Genomic DNA, 23,943 nt, shown 5'->3' with positions numbered 1-23,943 from the left:
GGTGTGGTGTGTGGGCTTTCAAGTCTGGATCACTCAGTTGGTCCATCTCTGGGGGAAGGGGCCTCTGGGACTGGAGGGGGCGGTCTGTGACATTCCAGGGACTGAGCTCTCGCCACTGTCTGCCATGGAGGGGTTTGTTTCTTGCTGGTCCTTCCTGCCCAAGGGGACAGACAACCCTCATACTCAGTGTAAGTGTGGGGGACATGGAAAGAGAGGTGCTGGGGCTCGTTCCCCCCAAACACACATGCACACGCATGCACACACACACACACACACACACACACACACACACACACACACATGCCCTTTATAGGGATTTTCTGGCATTCCGGTAAAGAGACCATCGGAATTAGTCTTATAACTTTTATAAAAACCCTCAGCCCAGGGCCAGGCCAGAGGGCGGAGGGCTGCAGTGTTTTTCCTAACGGAACTGAGGAGAGCTCCAGGGACAGGGCCAGCTCCTGGGACCCCAGAGAAGCAGCAGCACAGACGGGACGTTAGAGCTGAAGGCAGGGTGGGGCCTCTAGCTCCAAGTGAGAGGTTGGGAGCAGCCACAGCAGCCCTGTTCCTGGATGGGGACAGAGGGCCCGGCCTGCTTGGGGCAGCCCCCGTCAGAACCCCCAGACCTAGTCCTGGAGAGACACCTTCACAAAGAGGGTGGCAGACGGGTGCTGGTCTCCGTTCTTTGACAAGAGATGGACATGGCGGTATCCTGGCAGGGGGATGGGCAGGAAAGAGCACACAGAGAATTCCGGTGACTCAGTGAGGAGGCTTTGAGAGGCTTCCACGGCCCCAGCCCAAGAGGTAACAGGCCCTGCCTCCTCCACCTTGCCGTCCCCTCTCCTCAGCACTCACCTTGCTTGAGGCTGCCCAAGGGGATGGTGCTCTGGCCAATGAAGTCGTTCTTAGAGGATGCGTCATAATCCTCCACCACAAAGCGCACGAGGGCAAGCTCAGGCACGACCACCTCAAACTCAAACTCTGTGTCCCACCACGGGTTGAAACCTAGGAGTGCAAGCAGCACGTCAAGAGGGGGGACGGCAGCTCCGGCGGTCAGGCCCCACCCAGGCCCGGCGAGTACCGTTATTGGTGACTACGGCCGTCTGGCGGCTGGCCACGTCCCGGCCCACGCCGTGGATCTCCACCGTCACCTTGGGGTCCACAATTGAATTCTTATTCTTGTTGACTTTTGGCAACTGCTGCCCGGAAATGACCTGAGCAGAGGCAAAGGACAGAGAAGGGCTCAGGAGTGGTAGTGGGGAGGAGAGAGGCCCCTGGGCTCCCGTCCTGCAGGTGGCTGGCCATACCCTGACAGTGAGCCGCTTCCGGGTCCACCAGGGCCCCTGAGTCAGGGCACGTGAGTTAAAGGTAGAGTTCGGGTCTCGCAGGAAGGCGGGCTTCAGCACGTACCCGCAGGCCCCATTGTCCTGGAAGCGGCCCTGGTATACATCCATCTCTGGGCCAGGTGTTTGGAAATTCAGGGCCACTGTAGGCAGACAGAGCAGTCATGGGCTGTGGGCTGGCCTTGGGGGCCCTAGAGTCCAGCCTATTCAAGGTACATGGAGGCCTTAGGGCCACACGGTGAGGCAGAAGCAGGGTCTGGCGTGCTTCCTGCCCTCCCACCCCCATCACTGACCCACCACACCAGCCTCGCATTCCCCTTCCGGTGCCAGAATTCAAAGGGCTAATGTGCTAACCAGGTGATGTCAGACCCTGACTTACTGGTGGGGGAATATGTCCAAACCAAGACTACCAGCTCCTAAGCTCACAAGTCCCTGTGTCTGGCCCCAGCGGGGTCCCCAGAGGCACCTGACCCCTGGCCCTCTGGACTGAAACCCTCACCCTGGCCTCCTCAGCCCCTGCCAGCCCATACCGATCTGGCAGCCCCCGTTCCACATCTCCACGGGGCTGTAGTTGGAGGAGTCTGTTCTCCACCCAGCAGGGTAGATTCTGCTCAGGTGACTGACGTTGTGGCGCACTAAGCTGTTTCCTGAAAAGGGTGCGGGTGGTCAGAAGCGCAGGCCTCCTGGGGAGCCCAAGCCCCCCTGCCGCCCTGCCCCCATCTGGTAACAGCAGGGAGTGCCCGGTTCAGAGTAGTGGAGCCAGGCCTGGCCCGGGCCAGCCCCATTGCTCAGACAGCCAGCCAGCACCCTGAGGGTGCCGGGCTGATGCTCACCTGACTCTTGGAGCAGCCGGAGGGCGCGGTTCTCGGAGAAGGACACCATCTCATAGAAAGCCTGCCCTGGGGTGCCAGGGCTGGAGAAGCCCCCAAAGTGGACACTCTTGCAGTAAATGACCATATCGGAGAGCTCCTTCACTAGCCTGAGCTTGTCCTCCTGGGGGCCATGGGGAGGCCCAGGTTAGATTCAGAGGTTGGGGCAGGTGGGCACTGAGAGAGCCAGAAACCCAGATGCAGAGAGACAGAGAGGGAGACAGACAGAGAGAAGGGGGCAGAGGGTCTGAGTGGCAGCCACAGAGAACTGAGACAAGGCAAACATCCCATGATGGGGGAGGGCCCCAGGGCTGCCCCTTCCCCCACAGCTCCCCCTCGAACCCTGGGCTTGCGCTGCACACGGCTCCTCACGGCCTCGTCCTCCATCTCAGCAGCCTCGTCCTCATCAGACACGACAGTGGCTTCAGGGCCACCCTCCCCGCCAGGGGGCAGGAGCCCCCCAAGCTTCTTCCCCTTCAGCAAGATCTTCCCCTTCAGTTGCTAAGGAGGGAGGAACCGCTCGTTAAGACCCAAGGGCCTCCCAGCCAGTCCCCCTGCTCTCTCGTCTGGGTAGCCCATGCCCACTGCGAACCTCAGGGGAAGGCAGACTGGTGGTGACCCCGTCCAGCGGCCGGTCCAACAGCATGGGGCCCAGGATGGTGCGCAGGTGTCGCGCCATCACACGCTGCTGCTCCAGGCTGCAGTGGTTCTCCAGGGACAGGATGACGGGGTAGGGGGACGCCTGGAGGCCCGAGGGCAGGTTAGGAGTGGGGGGACCGCCACTACCACGGCCCTCCTCACCCGCCAGGGGCGCGCGCAACCTTGAAGGCGTAGTCCCGGATGGCCCTGAGCACGTCGCAGAGGAGGATCTTGGAGGTGAAAGTGTAGCCGTGGTAGATGACCGGCTCCTGGTTGGGGCCGTCCCAGCAGTCGAGCTCCAGGCAGCGGCAGCCTTTGCACAGCGCCCTGCGGGTAGGCATGGCGGCTAGGCCCTCCGGCCCCGCCCCCAGGCGCCAGGCCCCGCCCCAGGCCGCCCAGGCCCCGCCCCTGCCCCTCCCCGGGCCCCACCGGATGTAGGCTTCAGTGCTGCTGGGCCCAGTGAGCTGGTCTTCCAGCAAGTAGGTGTTGTGCGAGGAGGACATCAGGTAGTGGCTGAGCGGCTGGCCCATGTCCTGGTAGACCCGCCGGTGCGCCAGGCTGAAGGCGCTGCCGTCGGCAGACAGCAGGTACATGAGGAAGCCGTCCTTGGTCATCTGCCGCTGCGCCTTGGCTGCGAAGGAGGACGCCAGTGCCCGTGAGAGCCCTTCGGGCCAGGCCAGCCACCTTCAGGAGACTTTCAGGGCGCCACCGCTCTGGGAGGGGAGCCCCCTGCTGTCCGTGTCTCCCTGTCCTGAGCTGTTACCTCCCGGAGGCGGTGAGTGTGAGTCAACCATCAACCTGGGACTACCCCAGGGTGGGGCCCTGTCTTCTCCTCCTCGGTCCCCCACACTGTGAGGCCCCCTGAAGCCAGGGCCTCATCTCCTCCTCTGGGCCTCCAGACTGAAGCCCCTCCAAGACAGGGCCCCGTCCGTCCATCTCAAAGCGCCGCCCAGGGCGGAAGCAGGAAAAGGATTTGCTTTCCCAGCCTCCGCTCTATTTCTGGAGGAGGATACCAAAACCCCCTGGAAAAGCAACCAAGAGAGGGGTAGTGATGCTGGAGCCCCGTCTCCCATCTGCTTACTTTCATGGGGCAAGCAGATACTGACCAGGGTGCCCCTCTGTTCCCTTGAGCTCCCTTCCCTCGGGCTGTAGTCTCTCCAGGGGTCTCCCAGCCCGGTGTGGCCCCAGGGATTGCAGGTCGCAGGCTGCAGCCAGGCTCTCACCAGTCTCACTGGGCTCATAGCGCTCAATGAGGGAGAGGGCCAGTGCAGGCCCTGCCGCCTCCTCCCGCTGCTGGTGCTGCAGGAACGTCACCAGCTGATCCACCGACAGCGCCTCCCGGGAGCCCGCCGCCTCCACGAATGTGCGGTCAATCTCCTCCCGCTGGGTCAGCATCTTGTAGAAGGCCTCAATCTCATCATCCTCCAGGGAGTCCGTCTGGGAGTGGTCACATTCCTGCCAGGCCGGGTGGGCAGGGCTCAAAGAGTGCTCCCCACTAGGGTCCCGGGGCCCATGGCCACACAGACCCAGCCCTCCCTGCCTCACCCTGAAGATCTTTCGGGCATAGCTGTCATCCACCTGGATGTTGAGCTCCTTCAGGAAGTTCTGCAGCTCCTTGAAGCTCATCTTGTTGTCCTTGTTTTTGTCAGCTTTTCGCAAGCAGGAGTGAATCCAGCTGGGCAAGAAGTAAGGAAAGAAGCCAGGAGCCCTGATACTCCCAAGGTCCCAGCTGTAGCTGGGTTTCAAGCCCAGGGTCAACTCCTGGGCCCAGATGGACTGAGATCACCTACAGACAAAGCTCCCTGCGGGCCTGCCATACTGCACACCAGCATTCCAGAGACAAGACCCGATGGCCTCTTCAGAGGCAATGTTATATCCTATTAAGGGGTCTTTTTTCTATTTACTGGCTTCAAACCCTTTCACATTAAAAAAAAAAAAAAATTGTTTTCTCACTGGGAAAGCGTTCACTATAGATAGCTTACAAAATGCAGAAAAGTAAACAAACAAATCCCTCATGGTCCCACAACGTTTCAAGATATGTCCTTCTGGTTTTCAATATATAAGTTAGCCAACCTGAGCGCTTGAGGCTTATTTTTACAAGAAACAGCAAACTTGAAGCCACAGATCAGAAGGTGAGTGTCTCACAAGCAAAAACAAAGCCTGCATCACATCCTCACAATGGGGGCACTTAGCCCCACTTCTCCATTATCTCTGGCCTCTCCCCCCTCAGACTTGATCTGGAGAAGTCAAGAAAAAGGACCTCCACAGCACATTCCAGAGAAATTAAAGAACAAAGACAATGAAAACAATTTTTTTAAAATGACAGCAGGTTTTTAGAAGAAGTCACAAAGGAAACAACATAATCGATGCCATGTAAACTTTAAATAATTCTGAGGGTCAAATAAAGAAAAAATAAAGCCATCCAGAAAACACGATGATGACCCTAATAACTAAATGAGGAAAGGCCATAAACTGACCTTTTGCAAACATTCTCGGTAATCAAAGACATTAACAATTTGCAAATGAGATGCAGTTTCTTAAACTCTAAGATCAGCACTTGAAAAGTCTATTATCCAGCACAGGTAGGGAGGGGTGAGGTGACATGGACACTCCCATCTACCACTCTGATAAAGGAAATTGTTCAACCTTTGGGAACCTGATGCAAAGATAGAGCTAAAGCTTGAAACCATTACATCATTGGACTCACCAACTCCACTTCTAGGAATCTACTGGTAAGGAAAACTTCTAAATACCAAAAGCATTTAGGAACATAGTTCTTTGCAATGTTACTTATCATAGTGAAAGACTGAAAATAAATGTTCAACACTAATAAAAGAACAGATCACTAACTTAGAGGGCATCGACTGCATATTACACGGTCACTACAGCTTTTTGTGGAGACTCTACTAACACAGGGAAAAAATTATGACATAATGGTACACAGAAAATGGATACAAATATAAGATCCCCACTATTTTTGGCAAGGGCATCAAGAGGCAAATTGCAATTCAGAAAAGAAGATTGGGGACAGAACCTGAATATCAGTAGTTTCATTTTGTCGGCCTCTAAAACTTTAGTTTGGGGCACCTGGGTGGCTCAGGCGGTTAGGTGTCCTACTGTTGGTTTTGGCTCTGGTCATGATCACAGCGTCACAAGATTGGGCCCTGCCTTGGGCTCCACACTCTCAGTGGAGAGTCTGCCTAGAGATTCTCTCTCTCTCCCTCTGCCCTTCTCTGCACACATGCACACACACACACACACACACTCTCTCTCTCTCTCTCTCTCTCAAATAAATCAATAAATCCTTTTTAAAAATTAAAGAAAACTTCATTCTAACATAGCCATCCATACTTTATGTATACATGAAAAAATAATTATGGCAGAATTCCAGGTTAAAAAAAAAGAAATCAACCTCAGAGCGGTCCAGCCAAACATGAGGTCCCCATGCCAATGATTATTTAGCAGGCTGGGATGGCTTTATGATCTCAAGGGCTGGCAACAGAACCCTCCGAAGGCACGAGACTGTCCAAGGATAAGCTGATGCTATAGAATTGGACTTTTAAGAAAGCTCAAAATCAGGCAGAGGTAGCACTGAGAAAAAAATACTTAAAAATCTACAAAATGCTAAAAAGTACAGAGTAAGGAAATGAACAGAGCTCAAAGGATGTCCCTTAAAGCAGCTGGATATACACTAGCAATGAATAATCAGAAAATGAAATTAAAGTAATTCCATCAAGTAGCCTCAAAATGAGTTAAAATACTTAGGAATAATTTTTTTTTAAAATGTATAGCTTATACTCTGAAAACTACAAAACAATGTTGCAAGAAATTAAGGAAGACCTAAATAAATGGAAAGATACCCACATTTAAGAATCACAAGATTTGATATCGTTAAATAGGGAATAGTCTCCAAATTGATCTACAGATTCAATGCAATCCCTATCATAAAAATGCTGGCTTATCTGCAGAAATTGATCCTAAAATTCACATGGGACGTCAAGGGACCCAGAAGAGTCAAAACAATCTTGCAAAAAAAGAACAGGGGCACCTGGGTGGAGCAGTCCATTAAGGATCCAACTCTTGGTTTAGGCTCAGGTCGTGATCTCAGGGTCATGAGATCGAGCCCTTGGAGTCTGCTTGAGATTCTCTTTTGCTGTCCCTCTGCCCCTCCCACTCCTGCTTGCTCGCTCTCTCTCAAATACATATATCTTTAAAAAAAAAAAGAACAAATTTGGAGAACTCACACTTCCTGATTTCTAAATTTACAAAGTTACAGTAACCAAACTGTTGTGTGCTGGTGCAAGGATAGACATAGATAAATGGAATAAAACTGACAGCCATGAAAATAAACCCTCTTGAGGTGCCTGGGTGGCTCAGTCAGTTAGGTGCCTGCTTCAGCTCAGGTCACGATCCCAGGGTGTCCTGGGCTCAAGCCCCTTGTTGCACTCTCTGCTCAGTGGGGACTCTGCTTCTCCCTCTCCTCTGACTTCTCTCTCTCTCACTCTTATTCTCTCTCAAATAAATAAATACAATCTTTTAAAAAGAAAAGAAAAGAAATCCTCATATTTACGGTCAATTGATTTTCAATGAGGGTGTGAAGACAAGTTCAACATGTGGTGCTGGGACAACTACCTACAGGCTAAAAAAAATGAAGTTGAACCCCCCACATCCCACAACACACACAAATGAATTCAAAATAAAGCAAAGACCTAAATGTAATAGCTAAAACTATAGAACCTTTAGAAGAAAATAGTAAGAGTAAACATTAGTGATCTGGTGTTAAGCAAAGCCTTCTTAGATATAACACGAAAATTCACAAGCCGCAAAAGCAAAAAGCAGATGAATTAGACTTCACCGAAACTAAAAATTCGTGCTTCAAATACCTTCAAGAAAAGAGAACCCATACAATAGGAGAAATTATTTACAAAGCATAATTATGACAGGCCTTGTACCTAGTATACATAAACAATTCTTACAACTCAATAATAAAAAGACAAATAACCCAGGTAAAAACTGCACCATGGATGTGAATAGACATTTCTCCAGAGAAGATACAGGAAAGCAAATAAAAAACCAAGACTCAATATCATTAATCATTAGGGAAATGCAAATCAAAACCACGATAAGATACCTATCAAACCCCAAACCAAACCAAAAAAAAAAAAAAAAACCTAGAAAAGAACAAGTGTGTTGAGGACTTGAAGAAATCGGAAGCCTGGAGCATTGTCGGTGGGAGTAGAAAGTAGGTCGGATGCTGTGGGAAACAATATGGCGTCCTCCAAAAACTTAAAGTAGTATTACCCTGTGATCCAGCAACTCTGCTTCTGGTTAAAGACCCCAGAAGAACTGAAAACAGGGTCTCAGATGTCTGTGTAGCCATGTTCACAGCAGCATTATTCACAACAGAAAAAAGGTGGAAGCAACAGAAAAAAGGTCGAAGCATGCCCATCAACGGATGAATGAAAAAACAATATATGGTATATGCAGACAATGGAATATTATTATTTCACCTTAGAAGGAATGGGAAGTCAGACACAGGTTACCACATGGATGAACCTTGAGGACATTTATGCTAAGTGAAATAAGCCAGTTGCAAAAAGACAAATACTTTATGATTCTACTTGTCTGAAGTCCCTAGGGTGGTCAAATTCAGAGAGACAGAAGGCAGAATTGTGGCTGTGGGGGGTCAGGGCTGGGGAGTGGGGACTGGAGGTGGGAGAATGAGAAGTTGTTGTTTAATGGGGAGAGAATTTCAGTTTTACAGGATAAGAGTTGCGTCTTGCACTGACAATGTGAATGTACTCAACACAATTAAAATGGTTAAAGATGGTAAATCTTAATGTTATGTAGATTTTACAAGTAAAGATTTTAAAAAAATAAATCCATTTTAAAAAGAGCTTGGGACGCCTGGGTGGCTCAGTTGGTTAAGCGGCTGCCTTCGGCTCAGGTCATGATCCCAGCGTCCTGGGATCGAGTCCCACATCGGGCTCCTTGCTCAGCGGGGAGCCTGCTTTGCCCTCTGACTCTGCCTGCTACTCTGTCTGCCTGTGCTCACTCTCTGTCTCTCTCTGACAAATAAATAAAATCTTTAAAAAAAAAAAATTAAAAAAAATAAAAAAAAAATAAATAAAAAGAGCTTAACAGGGGTGCCTGACTGGTTGAGTGGGTAGAGAGTGAAACTTTTTTTTTTTAAGAGTTTTAATTTATTTATTTTAGAGAGAGAGAAAGAGCATGTGAGAGCAGGGGGAGGGGCAGAGGGAAAGGTAGAGAGAGGAAATCTCTAGCAGATTCTGCACTAAGCATGGAGCCAGACGTGAGGCTTAATCTCATGACCCTGAGATCATGACCTGAGCCAAAACCAAGAGTGAGACTCTTAACTGACTGAGCACCCAGGTGCCCCCAAGCATTCAACTTTTGATCGTAGGGCTGTAAGTTCAAGCCCCATGTTGGCTGTAGAGATTACTTAAAAACAAAATCTTAAAAAAAAATAAAAATAAAAATGGGCAAAGGATCTGATAGATATTTCCACAAATGACCGATAAACACATGTAAAGATGAGCGCCTGGGTGGCTCGGTCATTAAGTGTCTGCCTTCGACTTAGTCATGATCTCAGAGTCCTGGGATTATGCCCCACGTTGGGCTCCCTGCTCAGCGGGAAGCCTGCTTCTCCCTCTCACACTCCCCCTGCTTGTGTTCCCTCTCTTGCTGTGTCTCTCTCTCTCTCAAATAAATAAATAAAATCTTAAAAAAAAAACCCAAAACAAAAAACACACGTAAAGACAGCTGACACCATTAGCTGTCGAAGAAATGCAAGTCGAGACCACAATGAGACACAACTTCACACCTACAAGGGTGGTTAGAATAGAAAAGTAGTACTGATAGTAACTAGCCTTAGCAAAGATGTGACAAACTGGAACCCTCATACACTCCTGGTGGGAATGTCAATTTCCTTGTTGGAAAACTAGAAGTCCCCATAAGGCTTGTAAATTCTAGGTACGGACTACACAAAACTTCTGCACCAGTGTTCATAGCAGCATTAATTTATAAAAGCTCCAGAGCGAAAACCCCACCATCCATCAACCACTGGCTGGGTAAATAAGATGTGGAACAACCACACCAGGGAATATTTTATTCAGTCATAAGAAGGAATGAGGTACGACTGGTTGACACTACAACATGGATTCACCCGAAAAACATGCTCCATGAAAAAGGCCAGTCACAAAAGACTATGATTCCATTTATACGAGATGTCCAGAAAAAAGCAAACATAAAGAGCCAGAAAGCAGATTAGTGATTGTCTAGGGCTGGGGGATTATGGGGAAATGAGGCCTGACTGCTCATGGGTACAGGGTTCCTTTTAAGGTGATGAAAGTGTTGTAAAATTCCTTACAACCCTGTGAACATACTAAACGGCATTGACGTGTACACTTTAAGCAGGTGAATCACATGGTATGTGAATTATATGCCAATACAACTGCCATTAAAATAAAGGAGCTGAAGCTGGTTCCACCCTAATCCTCTGCACCAGAAGTCTGACCACTTTGAACCACAGGCTAGTGTGCTGTTGTACATCCGATGTGGAAGTGAATTTGTGTTAAGCCTATAGGCTGGTCTGCACATGAGGCCCAGGGAAATTTGACCATTCCCCAAAGAATGGCACAGGGGGTACCTTGGCCTTCCAAATTCCCAGACAGAAAAAATGTAGTAACTCCAAGAAACAGTCAAACACTCAAGACTCGGTCTCAGATGGAAGCTGCTGCCATTAGCAGAACTCTGTGCTGGTTAGGGGAGGAGAAGAAGGGACAGCAGGGGCTGCACTGAGTAGACCAAACAGGGCTCCAGGTACCTCCTCTGCTTCCCTTTGGCTAAGGACTGAACTGTGCCCCCCCCCCCAATTAATATGTGGGAGTACTACCCTCCAATATGATGTCATCTGGGGATGAGTCGTGGGGGGCTTATATACGGTCATGTAATTCGTGATAGAATTAGTGCCCTTATGAGAGGAAACACCAAAGATCTTGTCTGTCACTCTCTCTGCCATGTGAGGACGCAGTGAGCTGGCAGCCACTCACAAGCCAGGATGACAGCTCTCACCAGAACCCGACCACACTGGCACCCAGACCTCGGGTCTCCAGCTTCCAGAACTGTAAGAAGATTCATTTCTGTTGTGTAAGCCACCCACCCAGCCTCTGTTATGTAGGTATGATGGCCCAGGCTCAGTATCTTCCATAACCAGGCTGCCCTGACCATGACCACGGCCAGGATCCACAGGCTGGGCCGGGACCCACCACGACCAGAAGGATACTGCTGCAGCTTCTGCCTCTGGTCCATGGAGCCCGAGTGATGGATGATCTTGCGCAGACCCTGCACCCAGTGCTGGGCCTCCACTGGCGATGGCGCAATGAGGTCTAGTGTGTTGCGCTGGTCCTTGAAGACTATGGAGAAGCAACGGTCCTCGGGCACATCCCGGGCGAACTTCTCCATGCCCTCTGTGCGGTGCCCCTTCCGCACCTCCTGAATGTCCTCAATGGAGACTGCAAGAAGGGGATAGGTGGCTGAGAGAGCTGCGGGGCCAGTCCCTGCCCCCGGTGTGGCCAAAGCACAGCATGGGTACCCAGAGCCAGGGCTGGAGCTCAGGCCTGGATCCAGAGACAAGGAGTGGGGTGGCAGGACGGACAAGGGGAACACAAGGGAGGAAGGAGGATGGAGACTGAGTTGGAGGAGGAATGTGAGACACAGCTGTGATGGGCAGGGGAAATGGCGGGGGGGGGGGGGGGAACAGCAGGAAAGACTGACCCCAGAGAAGGGCACCTGGGTCCCCAGGCCCTACTGTTTCCAGATGGAGGGAGGAGAGCCCCTGGGAGAGTACTCGGGCAGGGCAGGGCTTTTAGAGATGGGGAGAGACCATTCTGGAGCTTGGAGCCTGTGACAGACAAGATACATACCCTCTAGATGGAACTTGACTTTGGGCCTTTGGGTCGTCTTCCCCGCAGGCCCCTCCCCGGACTCTGTGGGAGCCTGGAGCCAAGCTCAGGCAGCCCTGGCTCCAGGGTGTGGGGGCACAGGGCAAAGTGCTTGTGCTGCAGCACAGACACGACCTTGGCCTGTGTGTGTCTGTGTGTGTCCTGACCTCAGGGAACCCCTTGGTAAGAAGAGTGCGAGAAGGCTCTTGCCCTCTAGGACTCCAAGTGGTGGCCCTTAAGGATCTGAGAGAGTCCATCATTCTGCCCTTAGGAACTGGGGGGAGAGCCCTCCTCTCACATCCAAGCCTTCCAAGCTTCAGGGAGCAGCAAGACTGCCGCCTCCCCACTGCCCCCCTCCAACCCCGGGGTGCCCTTCCTGGCCTGGCTGGGAGCCAGTCCCCCCAGCTGGGCTCATGCTAAGCTGCTCAGCATCAAGGTCCAGGCTCTGCCCCTGCCTCACCTGTGTCCTGAGCCGTCTATCTGTCCTGGGTCCTAGACCAGCTCCAGCTGCCAAGCTCTCCTATGCCTGTCTGCACCCCGAGTGCCCAGAGGCCTCCTATGCACCGGCAAGCCCCAGGTGAGGGGATGTGCCCAGCCTGGGCAGGAGGCTCCGAGAGTAGGGCATGTGAGCCCCAGGCCATCGGGGGTGCAGGGGATGTCCCTGCTTAATGCCTGCTAGGCCCAGATTAGCTGCTGTGGCCCTGGGCTGGGAGTGGAAACAGGAAACTGGAGCCAGGCAGCTCCCAGGCTGCACCCCCACCTGCACCAGAGAGAGAGTCCAGACGCCCGCACTGCTGATAATGCCTGGAAGCCAGAGAGGAGGGACAGGAGCAGCGGCAGGATCAGGGGAAACTTGGGGAGGAGGGAGCAGAGAGAATTGGGGGCGCTGCTCCCCTCCTCCCTCACCTGGCCTCAGGCTCCCGGAGAGGAGAGAACATTTGGGGACAACAGTCTCCCTGCTACCCCAGGGAAGGGAAGCAGCCAACGGCTATGCTCAGCCCGAGAGCCAGCTCGGTGTCGCTCTGAGCACATCCCGCCGCACCCGTTTCCTCAGCAGCCCCTCTGGTCAGGCGCAGGCCGCTCACTCACGCCCCTTCCTCATTCTTGCCCCTGCACCTTTGCTCACATGGGTCTCCATCCTCGAAGGCCCTCCTGCCCTTGTGCTCACAGCCCTCCCAGTATGAGGGGCTCATCTCTCCAGCCCAGGTCCCCTACTCCTCTTGTCTCTGCCCCCATGCCAGCCGCCACCCAGTGCCAGGCACACAACAGGGAATCAGGCATATGTAGTGGCTGGTGGAGGGGGGTGCCTCTCAGGAATCCCTGGAGCTCAGAGAGCGAGATTCCCTTTCCCACTGTGCCCACCCCCCCCCCCCCCCCGCACCAGTGTCTAACAGGAAGCCCCATATCAGGGCAAAGACCCATGCAGGAGCCTGGCTGGTGCCACCGACAGACAGAGGCAAGGTCTGGGTCACTCCCAGGCTGTGTGACCGACATGCATTCGGGTGGCTTTTGGAGAGAACTTCAGGCTCTGTCCTCTTTAACCCTACCCTGCCTGGCTCAGAAACCTTCCATAGCCCACAGCCCCAAGGTCCCAGCCCAGCTCTCCCTATTGAGCCCTGATCCTGTCCTGCCTCACCTCTGACCCTGCCACAGGCCACACAGCCAGCAGACAATACTTTCTCAGGTTTCTGCCCAGCGTCCTGAGGCCCAATGAACCCTTCCTAGGCACCTCCCATTCTCCTGTCCCCTCTCCCATCTGGAGCTTGTCACCTGTGTCTGGTCGCCCTCCCCAGTGGGCTGCCCCACCTCTTCTCCCCTTCTCCGCCACTGCCGAGGGCAGGGGTCTGGGTTGGGTGAAATCCAGCTACCAGATCTTTCCACATTGTCCAATACAACAGCTGCCAGCCACACATGGCTATTTAAATACAAAGTAGCTACAATTCAGTACAATTAAGAATTCAGTTCCTCAGTCACACTAGGCACATCTCCAGGGCTCAATGGCTACAGGTAGCTAGAGGCACCCATACTGGACAGCACAGATATAGAACATTTCTATTATCAAAGAAAGTTCTTTTGGGTAGCATTGGTCTAAAATGTTCTCACTAGGGCGCCCGGGTGGCTCAGTAGATTAAGCTTCTGCCTTCGGCTCAGGTCATGATCTCAGGGTCCTGGGATGGAGTCCCACATCGGGCTCTCTGCTCAGCGGGGAGTCTGCTTCCCCCTCCCCCTTCTGCCAGCCTCTCTGCCTACTTATGATCTCTCTCTGTCAAATAAATAAATAAAATCTTTAAAAAAAATAAATAAAATGTTCTAAGTAAAGATGCAGTGGGCACCTCTCATTTTACAGAATCTTTAGGGCATTCTGTGTTAAAGGCAGCTAACCAGCACAGCTTCTTTCTCTGGGAGGACTCTGGAGGCACTCTCCATTTGCAGGGTCTTTTCCAAAGCTTCCAGAAAATCCTCAGACCCAACACCCTCCAGGGAGCTGCCCAGCTAAGGCCTCTCTCCACTCTCTACCCTACCTCTTTGCTATGGCCCCAGTCCCAGGAAGGCACTACCTCCTGCGGCCCCACCTCACATCCTGGCCACTGATATCCGGAAGGGCCTTATCTACCCCGGACTTTGGGCTTGGCTTTTGGCCTCACTACACCTGGAGTCCTAATCTACCCAACTTCCCTCCTTCTCACATGGGTCTGGGTGGATACCCTGTGCATTCAGACAACACGGTCCAGCAACCTCCCTACTCCTGAGCCTGGCTTTCCCACCTGTGGTCACAGTTATGTATCCCTACCCTCAAAAGGCTTTAGCCTCTCCATCTCTGGTCCTCCATGACTGCCCTCTCCGGCCCCAGTAGTCCTTTTGGTGATTTAAAAAGAATTCTTCTCCCTCACCCTTGCCAGCTTTAGTTTCCCTGTATTTGGTCCTGGTTGTGTGACCGACCTGGGCACCAACAGGCCAGGTCTGAGTGTCCCTATTTGTGGTCCTGGTCCAGGATTGACCTCCTCACCCCCATCCCCTGCCCCAACCAGCATCTGATTCCTCACGCAAGCACAGGGTCCACATTCGGGCCACCCCTCCACCTGCAGCCCTGAGACACTCACACAGCTGGGACTCCGGGGTCCGCATGACCTTGCGCGACTCCTGCCAGATGGTCTTGCAGTCTTCCTGCAACTTGTAGAAACGTTCTCGCCGCCATGAGTTGGACTTCACCTTCAGGAGCTGGCTGCCCTTTAGTAGTGCCTGTAGGTCCTCATCATCCTGTAGGCCTAGAGGGTTAGAGGTGGTGAGATGCCACTTCCTCTGGCGTCCCTGCTGTCCCAGGCCCCATGCTAACTACTCCCACCTCTGGGCCCTCTCGGAGAAGAGTCCCATTTCTCACCAGCCTCACCCTCCACTCGAGGTTCTTTCTCCCACCTTCACCCATGCCCCAACCTGATCCTGGAGCCCTGCCTCCTCCAAGAAGTCATCTCTGACTGCCAGCTAAGGCCATGCAAACCTTAGGACACCCACCCACTCAAGGCTATACTTGTGACCTTCATCCACAGCTGAATGGACAAGGCGAAGCAGCTAATTCAAGAACACCTGGTTCCCAGGGAACCAGATGCCTGAGAAATGGCCTGACTTTGGAAAACAAAATGTGCCCCTCCTGGTCATACTTAGGGGTCAGAGTGATCTGAAGGAAGCCGGGACCAAAGTAACAGGCCGAGCAGGAACAAAAAGGTTCCATGGGGCGCCTGGGTGGCTCAGTGGGTTAGGCCGCTGCCTTCGGCTCAGGTCATGATCTCAGGGTCCTGGGATCGAGTCCCGCATCGGGCTCTCTGTTCAGCGGGGAGCCTGCTTCCCTCTCTCTCTCTGCCTGCCTCTCTATCTACTTGTGATCTCTGTCAAATAAATAAATAAAATATTAAAAAAAAAAAAAAAAGGTTCCAGAGGTAACAGCAGTAGTAGTTCTTGGAGTCAAGGTTATGGTTGCTGTAGGACCCTTGTGCCCATCCCTGTTCACCCTCACCTGCTGCTCCCCCATCCTGACCTCCACCTACTTGAGCAGGTCTCTGATCCTTGCCCCCAGAAGAGACAGATGAGCCCATTGTGGCCTGAGTTTGGCCTCTGGGATGCCCCTGGCTTTCCCCGCCCACCCCATCTCTGAGTGTCCTGGGTCTGACCTTCAGGGAATAATAGCCCTAAAGCACAATGCAGGCTCCCTAGCAGCTGAGGCAGGACCCGGCAGCCCAGGGCCCTAAGTGAGGATCAGACCCTAACTGCACGGCCCCTCCTGCGTGGCTATCTTCAGAGGCCCGGGCTGGCCTCTGCAGCATGGGCTCCCAAAGATACAATGCCCTTTGCCCTAACAGGTCCAAGCAAGAGGTACCAAAGGGGCACTAGGCCTGGCGCCCCAGGCGCCCTCATCCCCTCATTCCCCAAACAGAGCCTGTATCAACTCTGATCAAGGAGAGACCACTCCCCATCTCAATGATTCATCAATATAATATAGAGACAGATGCATCTAGATCCGTATCTATCCACGGAGCCAGATCAGTCCAGCAGCCATCTCTGCTCAGAGCCGGTTGGCCATCTCACCTCACTCCATCCCCAGAACTAAAACTATGTGGCCCTTCAGCAATGCTTATCCTTCTGCTCCAGCAGAGCGGTGGCATCGGGGACCATGTGGGTCCAGTCTGAGGGGCCGGTGACGAGGCCTATAAGCTTTTCTTTTCTGAGCCCAGATCCACAGCCCGACAGGCTCTCCCCACTCCCCAACCCCACCAGCCTGCCCCACACACCCACAAGACAAAGGGAACCTTCTGGACCGCTTCCCCCAGGCCTCAGCCACCCATACCCTTTCTATCCCTCCCCAGTCTCCTGCTTCCACTAGGGACAGAGCCCAGTGCTAAACCCACACACCCCCCTCATGGCTTTGGACAGCTCTCCTCCTCCTGCCTCTGTTCCCCCAACAGCCCTGGGTGAGAACAGCATCAGAAGAGGCATCTGTGGGTCTCCTCAGACGTGACAGTGTGATGTGCCTTCTTCTTTTTTTGTTCCAAGTCTCTGCACACTTCTGGGAGATCCCTCTGTCTTAGTATGAGCAGCCTCCCTTCAGCCCCAGGGGAGGTTCAGTGGAGCTGAGAAGGGCTGTAGGATGTTCCATACTGTTGGCTGTGTCTGGGGCACTTGGAACAAAAGGAAGGGAGTTCCCAGATGCCAGAAGAGAGTCCCTCAGCCTCTGCTGGGACATTCCATTGTCCTTTCTGAGGCTGAAGTGTAATCGGCAGCGGCATCTCCTCACCCTGGCCTGCCCCTTGCCCCCAAAGCTGGGCACTCATTAGGACAAGCCACGGCCAACAACACAGATGGTAACGGGGGAGGAGGTTGGAAAGTAGAAGGTGAGCCTCACCCGCCGGTTCTGGAAAACACCGTGGGGAGATGACATATTCATCCTGTCCTGGAGCCAGGCTGTGGCCTTGTCTACGGTCAGGCAGAGATAAGTCCCCTGGCTGCCGACATGGTTTCCGGAACACGGACCTCAGGCCCAAGGTGGGCCTTGATAATAGCCACTGCCTTCTGAGCCATTAGGGGACCTGGGAAGGCACCCCCACCTCTGAGTCTCATTGGCGGCTGGCCCTTTTATTTCTGAGGCTTCTGGGCTGCCCACCCTGCCACCCTTGCTCCCTTAGCACCCAGAAAGTCTATGGGCACTCGTTGCCCAGCCCCACTCACTCAGCTCAGTACCTTTTCCTCCTGTGGAGTCCTGCCCCTGTACTGATGCATAATGGAAACAAATTGGGTCTGTGCCCCACAGCCACACAAAGCTACACAGTTACTCACTGCCACACTCAACACACAGTGCCAAAACATCATCACTATGATAATCATAGCAGCCACCACCACATTCATGGCCAATACTTGAATAAGATACTGTTCTTAGCACATGTATTTAATCCCCCCAACAACCCGAAGAGGAAAGCACTATCATTATTGCCATTTTACAGATGAGGAAACTGAGGCTCAAGGAAGTTACACTGTGGAGTCAGGACTCCAAAGCCTGCCCAAGGGTTAGTGCTAGGAAACATTACCTTATGCAAGTCCCCGCTCAGGCACATTGAGTAATGTCAGAAAATCCACGTAACACATACTGTAACACAGAACCAGTCACCCGGGTCACCCACTGTTGATCTGTTGCCCTCAGTCAGTCAGGGCACTGAGCATCACGCTGGACCCCACGAGGTCACACACCTGGTCACACAGTGCTACCCATCATCATTGCTACACAGGGGCCGCACGCACCACACGAGGGACAGAATCACCACTAGGTTATCACACTTGGCATTCACACTTACACAGCATCACACTGGATCACATGGTCTCAGAAAATCATCTCATTGGGTTACACGGTCATACCAGTTACACACTGAGCCACATAACTAGTAGTGCCTCAGAAATCTGTAAACAGGAGGGGTGAAGGGTGGTAAGGGGTGGGGGGCCTTGGAGTGGCTCAGGTAGATGAGAAGTAACCAATCCCCCGCCCCTCACCCCCGGAAAACATTCCACATGCCACCCGGGCAAACACAGACCCACAGTGGGTCTCACACTCACAGAAGTATTAAACTGGTCCAACCAAAGGATCAAAAGAACATAGTCTACATCCTGCCCTAGCTGCCTTCCCAGCAGAGCTCCGTGCTCCCTGCGGTCCTTACCCAGCCTCTGCCCATTGAGCGCTGCCACCTTGAGGCTCTGCTCTTGCAGGTAGAGCTCTCTGGAGCGGCTCCGGCTCGGGAGTCCTAGGCATTGCATGACGCTCCCCACTGCCTCTGCGCCACCGAGCCTGACCCGGGACAGCGCAGCCTCTAGAAAGCCCTGGCAGTGGGGGCGGAACTACAGCCCTGGAGGGGGGCACTGCGGAGTCCGGGCGTGGAGGGGCGGAGTCAGAGCCCAGAAGGAGGGGCCAGCCCGGGGGCGGAGCCTCGACCCTAGAGGCGGGGCGTGAGAGAAATCAGGGCTGAAAGGGGCGGAGGCAGACCCCAGGAGACGTGGCCAGTCCGGGAGGGGAAGGACCTTTGCTCCTGCGGGGTGCGGCAAGGGCGGACTCCAGGAGAGGAGAGGAGGAGCCAGAACCCAAGAGGCGGAGTGGGACAAATCTGTAACCCAGGAAGCAAATCAGTGGCGAAAGCCAGAACCCAGAGCGCGGATAGGGGGCGGAGCCACAACCACAGAGGTTGGGGTGGGAGATGGGAGAAAGACTCACGGTCTGGGAGGCGAAGTGGAGGCAAAGCCTTACTCTAGAAGCCGACCGGGGGCGGAGCTAAGGCCCAGAGGGCGACCCGAGGGAGGGCCGACCCGAGGGAGGGCCCCGCACTGAAAACTCGGGGTTCAAGCAGGGAGGGGCGGAACCTCAGCTTTGGAGTTGGTGTCCCAGCAGGGGGCGGTGTCCACCGGGGGCGGAGCCCGAGTCGCAAATTCGAAACACCTGCTGGGGGCCGGGCGGAGGACGAAGCTTGGGTGAGATTGAGCAGAGGAAGGGAGATCCGGTAGCGGCGGCCTGGGTGGTCAAGTCTATAAGGATGGGATGGGGCGGGGTCAGACGGAGCCTGGGATGAAGCCTGGGGCAGACCACCAAGCCCGTCAAATATTTTACTTCAGTTACTCAACGAATTCATTGTAATTCAGCAGGCTGTTGCCTCACAGGCAGACTTGTTTCCTTCTTACAGTTTCTCCACCCGAGTAGGGTAATCTCCAAGGTTCCAAATGCGAATGGAATTCTTGAAAAAAAGGCTGATCTTAAAATGAGTCCATTAACGCAGGCTTGCTTTGATGAATACATGAAAACTACTGCAACTTTATACAAAACTATGCTGCCAGTGTGCTCGGGAACAGTGGGACCTTTCATGTAAGTTACAACTTCTCTTTCATGCACCCAGCCCCTACTGTGTGCCAAGGTCAGGACACCACCCAGAGGCCTGACTCACCCCTCTCTTTTACTCTCTGCCTCTGAATAGTTCCTCCATTCGCTTCACTGCTGCCCCAATCACCAGCACTGACAGTGAGTCACCAGCAAAGCCAGCCATTAGCACGGCCAAGCAAAGCAACATTAACAATAAACTGGAGCGCGGAATGACTTGCCTAAGGTCGCGCAGCAGAGAATAAATCAAGAGAACGTGTGTTAGTGTAGATGAGCTGAAATACCGGCACAAGCAAGTTGTTCTTCATGTGGAGGGGGAGGAGGCAGAGGGTAAGGCGAACCTGTTTTAGAGAAACCACACAAGGGTTCTCATCCAGAGGATCAAGGACCGCCCCCCCCCCCCCACAGCCCCACACCAAAGACCTATGGATAGAATCACATCTCTATAATTTGCTTCCTTTGAGTTCTCATGTATTTTATTCAATGCATTTAAAAACATGAACCTGGGATGCCTGGATGGCCTAGTCTGTTAAGTATCTGCTTTTGGCTCAGGTCACAATCTCAGGGTCCCAGGTTTACTCCTGGAATCAATCTGGCTTCCTGCTGAGCAGGAAGCTTCTCCCTCTCCCTCTGCCCCTCCCCCTGCTTCTCTGCACACACTCTCTAGCGCGCTCTCTCAAAATAAAAATAAATGAAATCTAAAAAAAAAATAAGAATAGAAACATGACCCCAAGGAGGGGGCCACAGGCTTCATCTGACTGCCAAAGTGACCTACAGCACAAAATGTTAAGATCAGTGTAGATCAGTGTGTGTCTGTGGGGTATGGGCCTGGAACCTCAGGCACAGTTTGGAAACATAATTGAGGTGATAAAGGGCTGGCCCCCCAGCTTGCTGTGACGGCTCTGAAACCATTATCTCTTGGGGGTACTGGCTCTTTTGCCAACCCAGAGTTCCTATGCCGATCCGTGCTTTCTCTTCACGACGTCTCCTGTAAACTGCGTGTCGCTATGCCATGCGGGGACAAAAAGGGCCCAGAGAGGCAAAGGGATGTGCTCTGGGTCACAACATTTATAAATAGAGGCCAAATGAGGACTGGAGTCCGGGTCTCCTGGGGCCAAGATGAGCCCCTCCCACAGCCTGCCTTCCACTTTTACAAAAGCTAGTTTTGACAGTGGGGCAGGGTGGATTCCAGGCAGGTAGAGTTAGTGAAGGTGGACGTGTTCTGTGAGGGGAGGGCCTGTGAGGTAGTGTCCTTTGGGGTATATGTGGAGACCTGCTGGTGAGGCCAGCGCTGGTCTGGCTAGAACAGAGACAGCAAAAGTAGTGGGGTAGGGGAAGGAAGCCAGGAGACTGGAGCATCAGGCTGAGGGCCTCCCAGAGACACAGAAGGAGCCCCTTGGTTCTTGAGCCCTGGTCTGGGCACATTTTTCCTAGCAAGGAACTCCCTTACAGTGCCCCCCTCATCTCCCAAGAATGAACAGGGCATGATCCCTTGGGGGTGGGCCTCCTGCAGCAACACAGCCCCTACCGAGCGCCAGGCACTGTTCCCATTGCCTTATATGTGTTACGGTATTCCATCCTCACAGCAAGCCTATGACGTCAGTCGTGTTCTTGTCCTTTATTTCACTGAGGAAACTGAGGCACCAAGAAATCAAGGGATTTGTCTGAGATGAAAAAGTCAAGGGTTAGGAGCACCTGGGTAGTTCAGTGGGTTAAGCCTCTGCCTTCAGCTCAGGTCATGATCTCAGGGTCCTGGGATTGAGCCCCACATCGGGCTCCCTGGGGAGCCTGCTTCCCTCTCTCTCTGTGCCTGCCTCTCTGCTCACTTGTGATCTCTCTGTCTCTCTCTGTCAAATAAATAAATAAATCTTTAAAAAAAAGAAAGAAAAGAAAAAGAAAAAGTCAAGGCTTGAACTCAATCTGCCTCTAGAACCCATGCCTGTAGACTACACTGCATCTGCACCCATCTGGGGTAAGGACATAAGCGACAGCTCATATCCAGGGAGGCTCTGTGGCAGACTGCCAAACACCCAAGCCACATGTTCGGTGCCATACGGCCCCAAATCTGAAAGGGATACAAACTCCAATGGCAGTGTGGACACCCTGGAATGGCACAGGGCAGGGCACAGTGACCACCACCTCTTCCTGCCATCAACTCCCCTTGCCAGGCTCTTGCTTCCTGATCTGGTTTGCAGGCGGGACCAAGGCAATTAAGGGAGGTGATTCTGGGTGATGACCTTGAAGCCTGCAGGTTGCAGTGTTCCTGACGGTCCCTCAGGAGGGTTGGACAGAGTGAGGCACGTGGGAGGCATGTCTTAAATAGAATGGGCCAAATCCACGCTACAGTGCCTCCACGTAGCTTCCTCTCCAGGGAAGACACCAGGGGAGAAAGACCAGACAGAGGCACAGACGCCTGAGGATAGAGCCCATTCCAACATGAGCTGTGTCAGAGGCGACCAGGAAGGGCTTTTAGGAGATCTGAGGGTGAGACACTCTGCAGGACAGACAGCACTGACTAAGGGATGATGAGAGAGAAAGCAGAGGTCTCCACTGTGGTCCTCTGAGCCATCCAGACTCCCTTCCTGCCAGTCTGGCAGGAGCACTAAGGACACCTCTGGTCTAAGAAGAGGAAGCACTGGAAGGGGCAGGAGTCCTGTGACCCAGGTGGATGAGGTTACCTTGAGGAGCCCACCAGTGGTGGGAGGGTCACAGCTCTGGCCCCTGAACAAGGTTTCTTTGGGCCATGGACACTAGGAAACATAAGACAGACTAGGGGCTGGCTGAAAGAAACATCTCCTATCCCCCTGAATTCCAGGGGGTCTTAGTGGGCAGCTGGAGGTGTCTGCCTTTCTCTTTCCTGTCTATTATCTTCATGTATAGTTTGGATGGATGGGGGTGGGCACTAAGGCTCCAACCCCAGGGATCCTAGAAAACAGGGAGATAGGGTTAGGCAGTGAGTGTATGGCCTAAGGGGCAGGGTTTGCTGAACTGGCGAACTGGCAGATGATCTCAGAAAGGAGGACAAGGCACCCTTAAAAACGAGTGAGTCCCCAGACTGGAGCGGAGAGATGCCAGACCAGGCTGGGGGGCCTGACCTGCCAGAATTCCTCCAGGCTCTGCAGTGGGAAGCTGCTCTTTCTCCTGGAGGGACAGCAATGCCGCAAGAACTGCTCCCCGGTGGGTCAGAGGGACAGAACTCAGCTGGACAAGGGGTGGAGCTGCAGGCAGTTCGAGGTGATACTCGGCCCTTCCCGCCAGGAGAGTGCGCAGATGGGAGGATCCGGCTGCTCCTTGCAGCTTGGGCATCGCTGACTCGGGAGTTCTGCGCTGAGCAGTTGAGGCTGCCCAGCCCGACCTCAGCCAACCAACCTTGCGCACCTCCTCATCTCCCCCCCCCCCCGCACCCCCTCCCGCCACACCCACGCGGCCTGACGCGGTCCAGGCACGCCTGGACTTTGGGGAGCCTCTCCAGCCGGGCCCCGACGGTGTGGGGGGGAAACTTGGTTATTCATGGATGCTTGTTCCGTCCCTCCTCGGCCCTTCAGTGCGCGCTGGACCATAGAGCCCTGGCTTCTGAGACCAGAAGAAGGCAGAATCCTTGAGGCGGGGTCTGGGGGTCGGGGGTCGCCTTTCGAGAAGTCTTCAGAGTCGCACCCCCACCCCAACCACCACCTCGGGCCAGATCTGGGGGGACAAGCCTGGAGACGCCCAAGGTCTTGCCTGGCAGTCCTACCCCGAGAGTCCTGTGCCGAGATTTCCCCTAGTGCAACAAAGGAGCTGAGAGGCGGGCCCGGGGCGGGGCGGAGGGCGGCTGAAGGAACTGGGGGTCCCCGGCCCAGGGCAGCGAACGGCTTCCCGTGGGGTCGGCCCATGCAGGGTCCGCCCGCACGCCAGCGGGGAACTCACCGTGCAGGGTCAGGAAGTCCCGGCCCGAGTCCATGCCCGACGGGCGGCGCAGAGGGAGGGGGCGCCGCGGGACACACGTGCACGGCGACTGCGCCGGCGGCCTCGGGTCCGAGCGGAGTGTGGTGGAGGGACCCGAAGGGACTCTGGTGGGAGGAGACCGGAGGTGGGCCGGGGAAACCGCCCCGCCCCCCGGGCCTGCCAACCCGCGCCTCTCCCCGCCCCCTCTTGGGGATCGGGGAGGGCAGAAGGGGGACCAGCAGCCCGGCCAACCCCTACCGGGGCTAGTGGGCGCGCCCCGGCCAGAAATAGCCAGATTCCTCCCGCTTCCT

The 23,943-nt window shown here is 53.8% G+C and overlaps 1 protein-coding gene across 2 annotated transcripts; it reads right to left on the bottom strand.

Moving 5' to 3' along the window:
- Nucleotides 1-355: 355 nt before the first annotated feature.
- On the bottom strand, nt 356-23,733 carry PLCD1 (phospholipase C delta 1). 2 transcript variants are annotated; one of them, XM_046003731.1, is made up of 15 exons: nt 23,615-23,733; nt 14,916-15,080; nt 11,157-11,385; nt 4,397-4,526; nt 4,075-4,306; nt 3,281-3,482; nt 3,034-3,178; nt 2,805-2,954; nt 2,555-2,713; nt 2,177-2,336; nt 1,874-1,990; nt 1,308-1,486; nt 1,082-1,214; nt 856-1,005; nt 356-712 (listed from the first exon to the last, which is right to left on the bottom strand). In XM_046003731.1, the coding sequence occupies exons 1-15, from the start codon at nt 23,646-23,648 to the stop codon at nt 627-629; spliced, it is 2,271 nt and encodes a 756-aa protein (XP_045859687.1). In that variant the 5' UTR covers nt 23,649-23,733; the 3' UTR covers nt 356-626. The 2 variants fall into 2 exon arrangements, with proteins under 2 accessions (XP_045859687.1, XP_045859686.1); XM_046003730.1 differs by lacking the exon at nt 23,615-23,733 and adding an exon at nt 18,507-18,701.
- Between the last annotated feature and the right edge of the window lie 210 nt (nt 23,734-23,943).

This window comes from Meles meles, chromosome 4 (genome assembly GCF_922984935.1).
Source record: "Meles meles chromosome 4, mMelMel3.1 paternal haplotype, whole genome shotgun sequence".
In the NCBI taxonomy this organism is placed as follows: domain Eukaryota; kingdom Metazoa; phylum Chordata; class Mammalia; order Carnivora; family Mustelidae; genus Meles; species Meles meles.
This window is presented reverse-complemented; position numbering and strand designations above follow the sequence as displayed.

Excerpts from the sequence above, each read along its gene's own strand:
- PLCD1 (XM_046003730.1), bottom strand. The coding sequence starts at position 18,603 with ATGCAATGCCTAGGACTCCCGAGCCGGAGCCGCTCCAGAGAGCTCTAC. Across the intron at positions 4,527-11,156 it reads CAGAGGCAGAAGCTGCAGCA|CTGGATTCACTCCTGCTTGC; the intron begins GTATCCTTCTGG and ends CTTCTTGCCCAG. Across the intron at positions 3,179-3,280 it reads AGCACTGAAGCCTACATCCG|GGCGCTGTGCAAAGGCTGCC; the intron begins GTGGGGCCCGGG and ends GCCTACCCGCAG.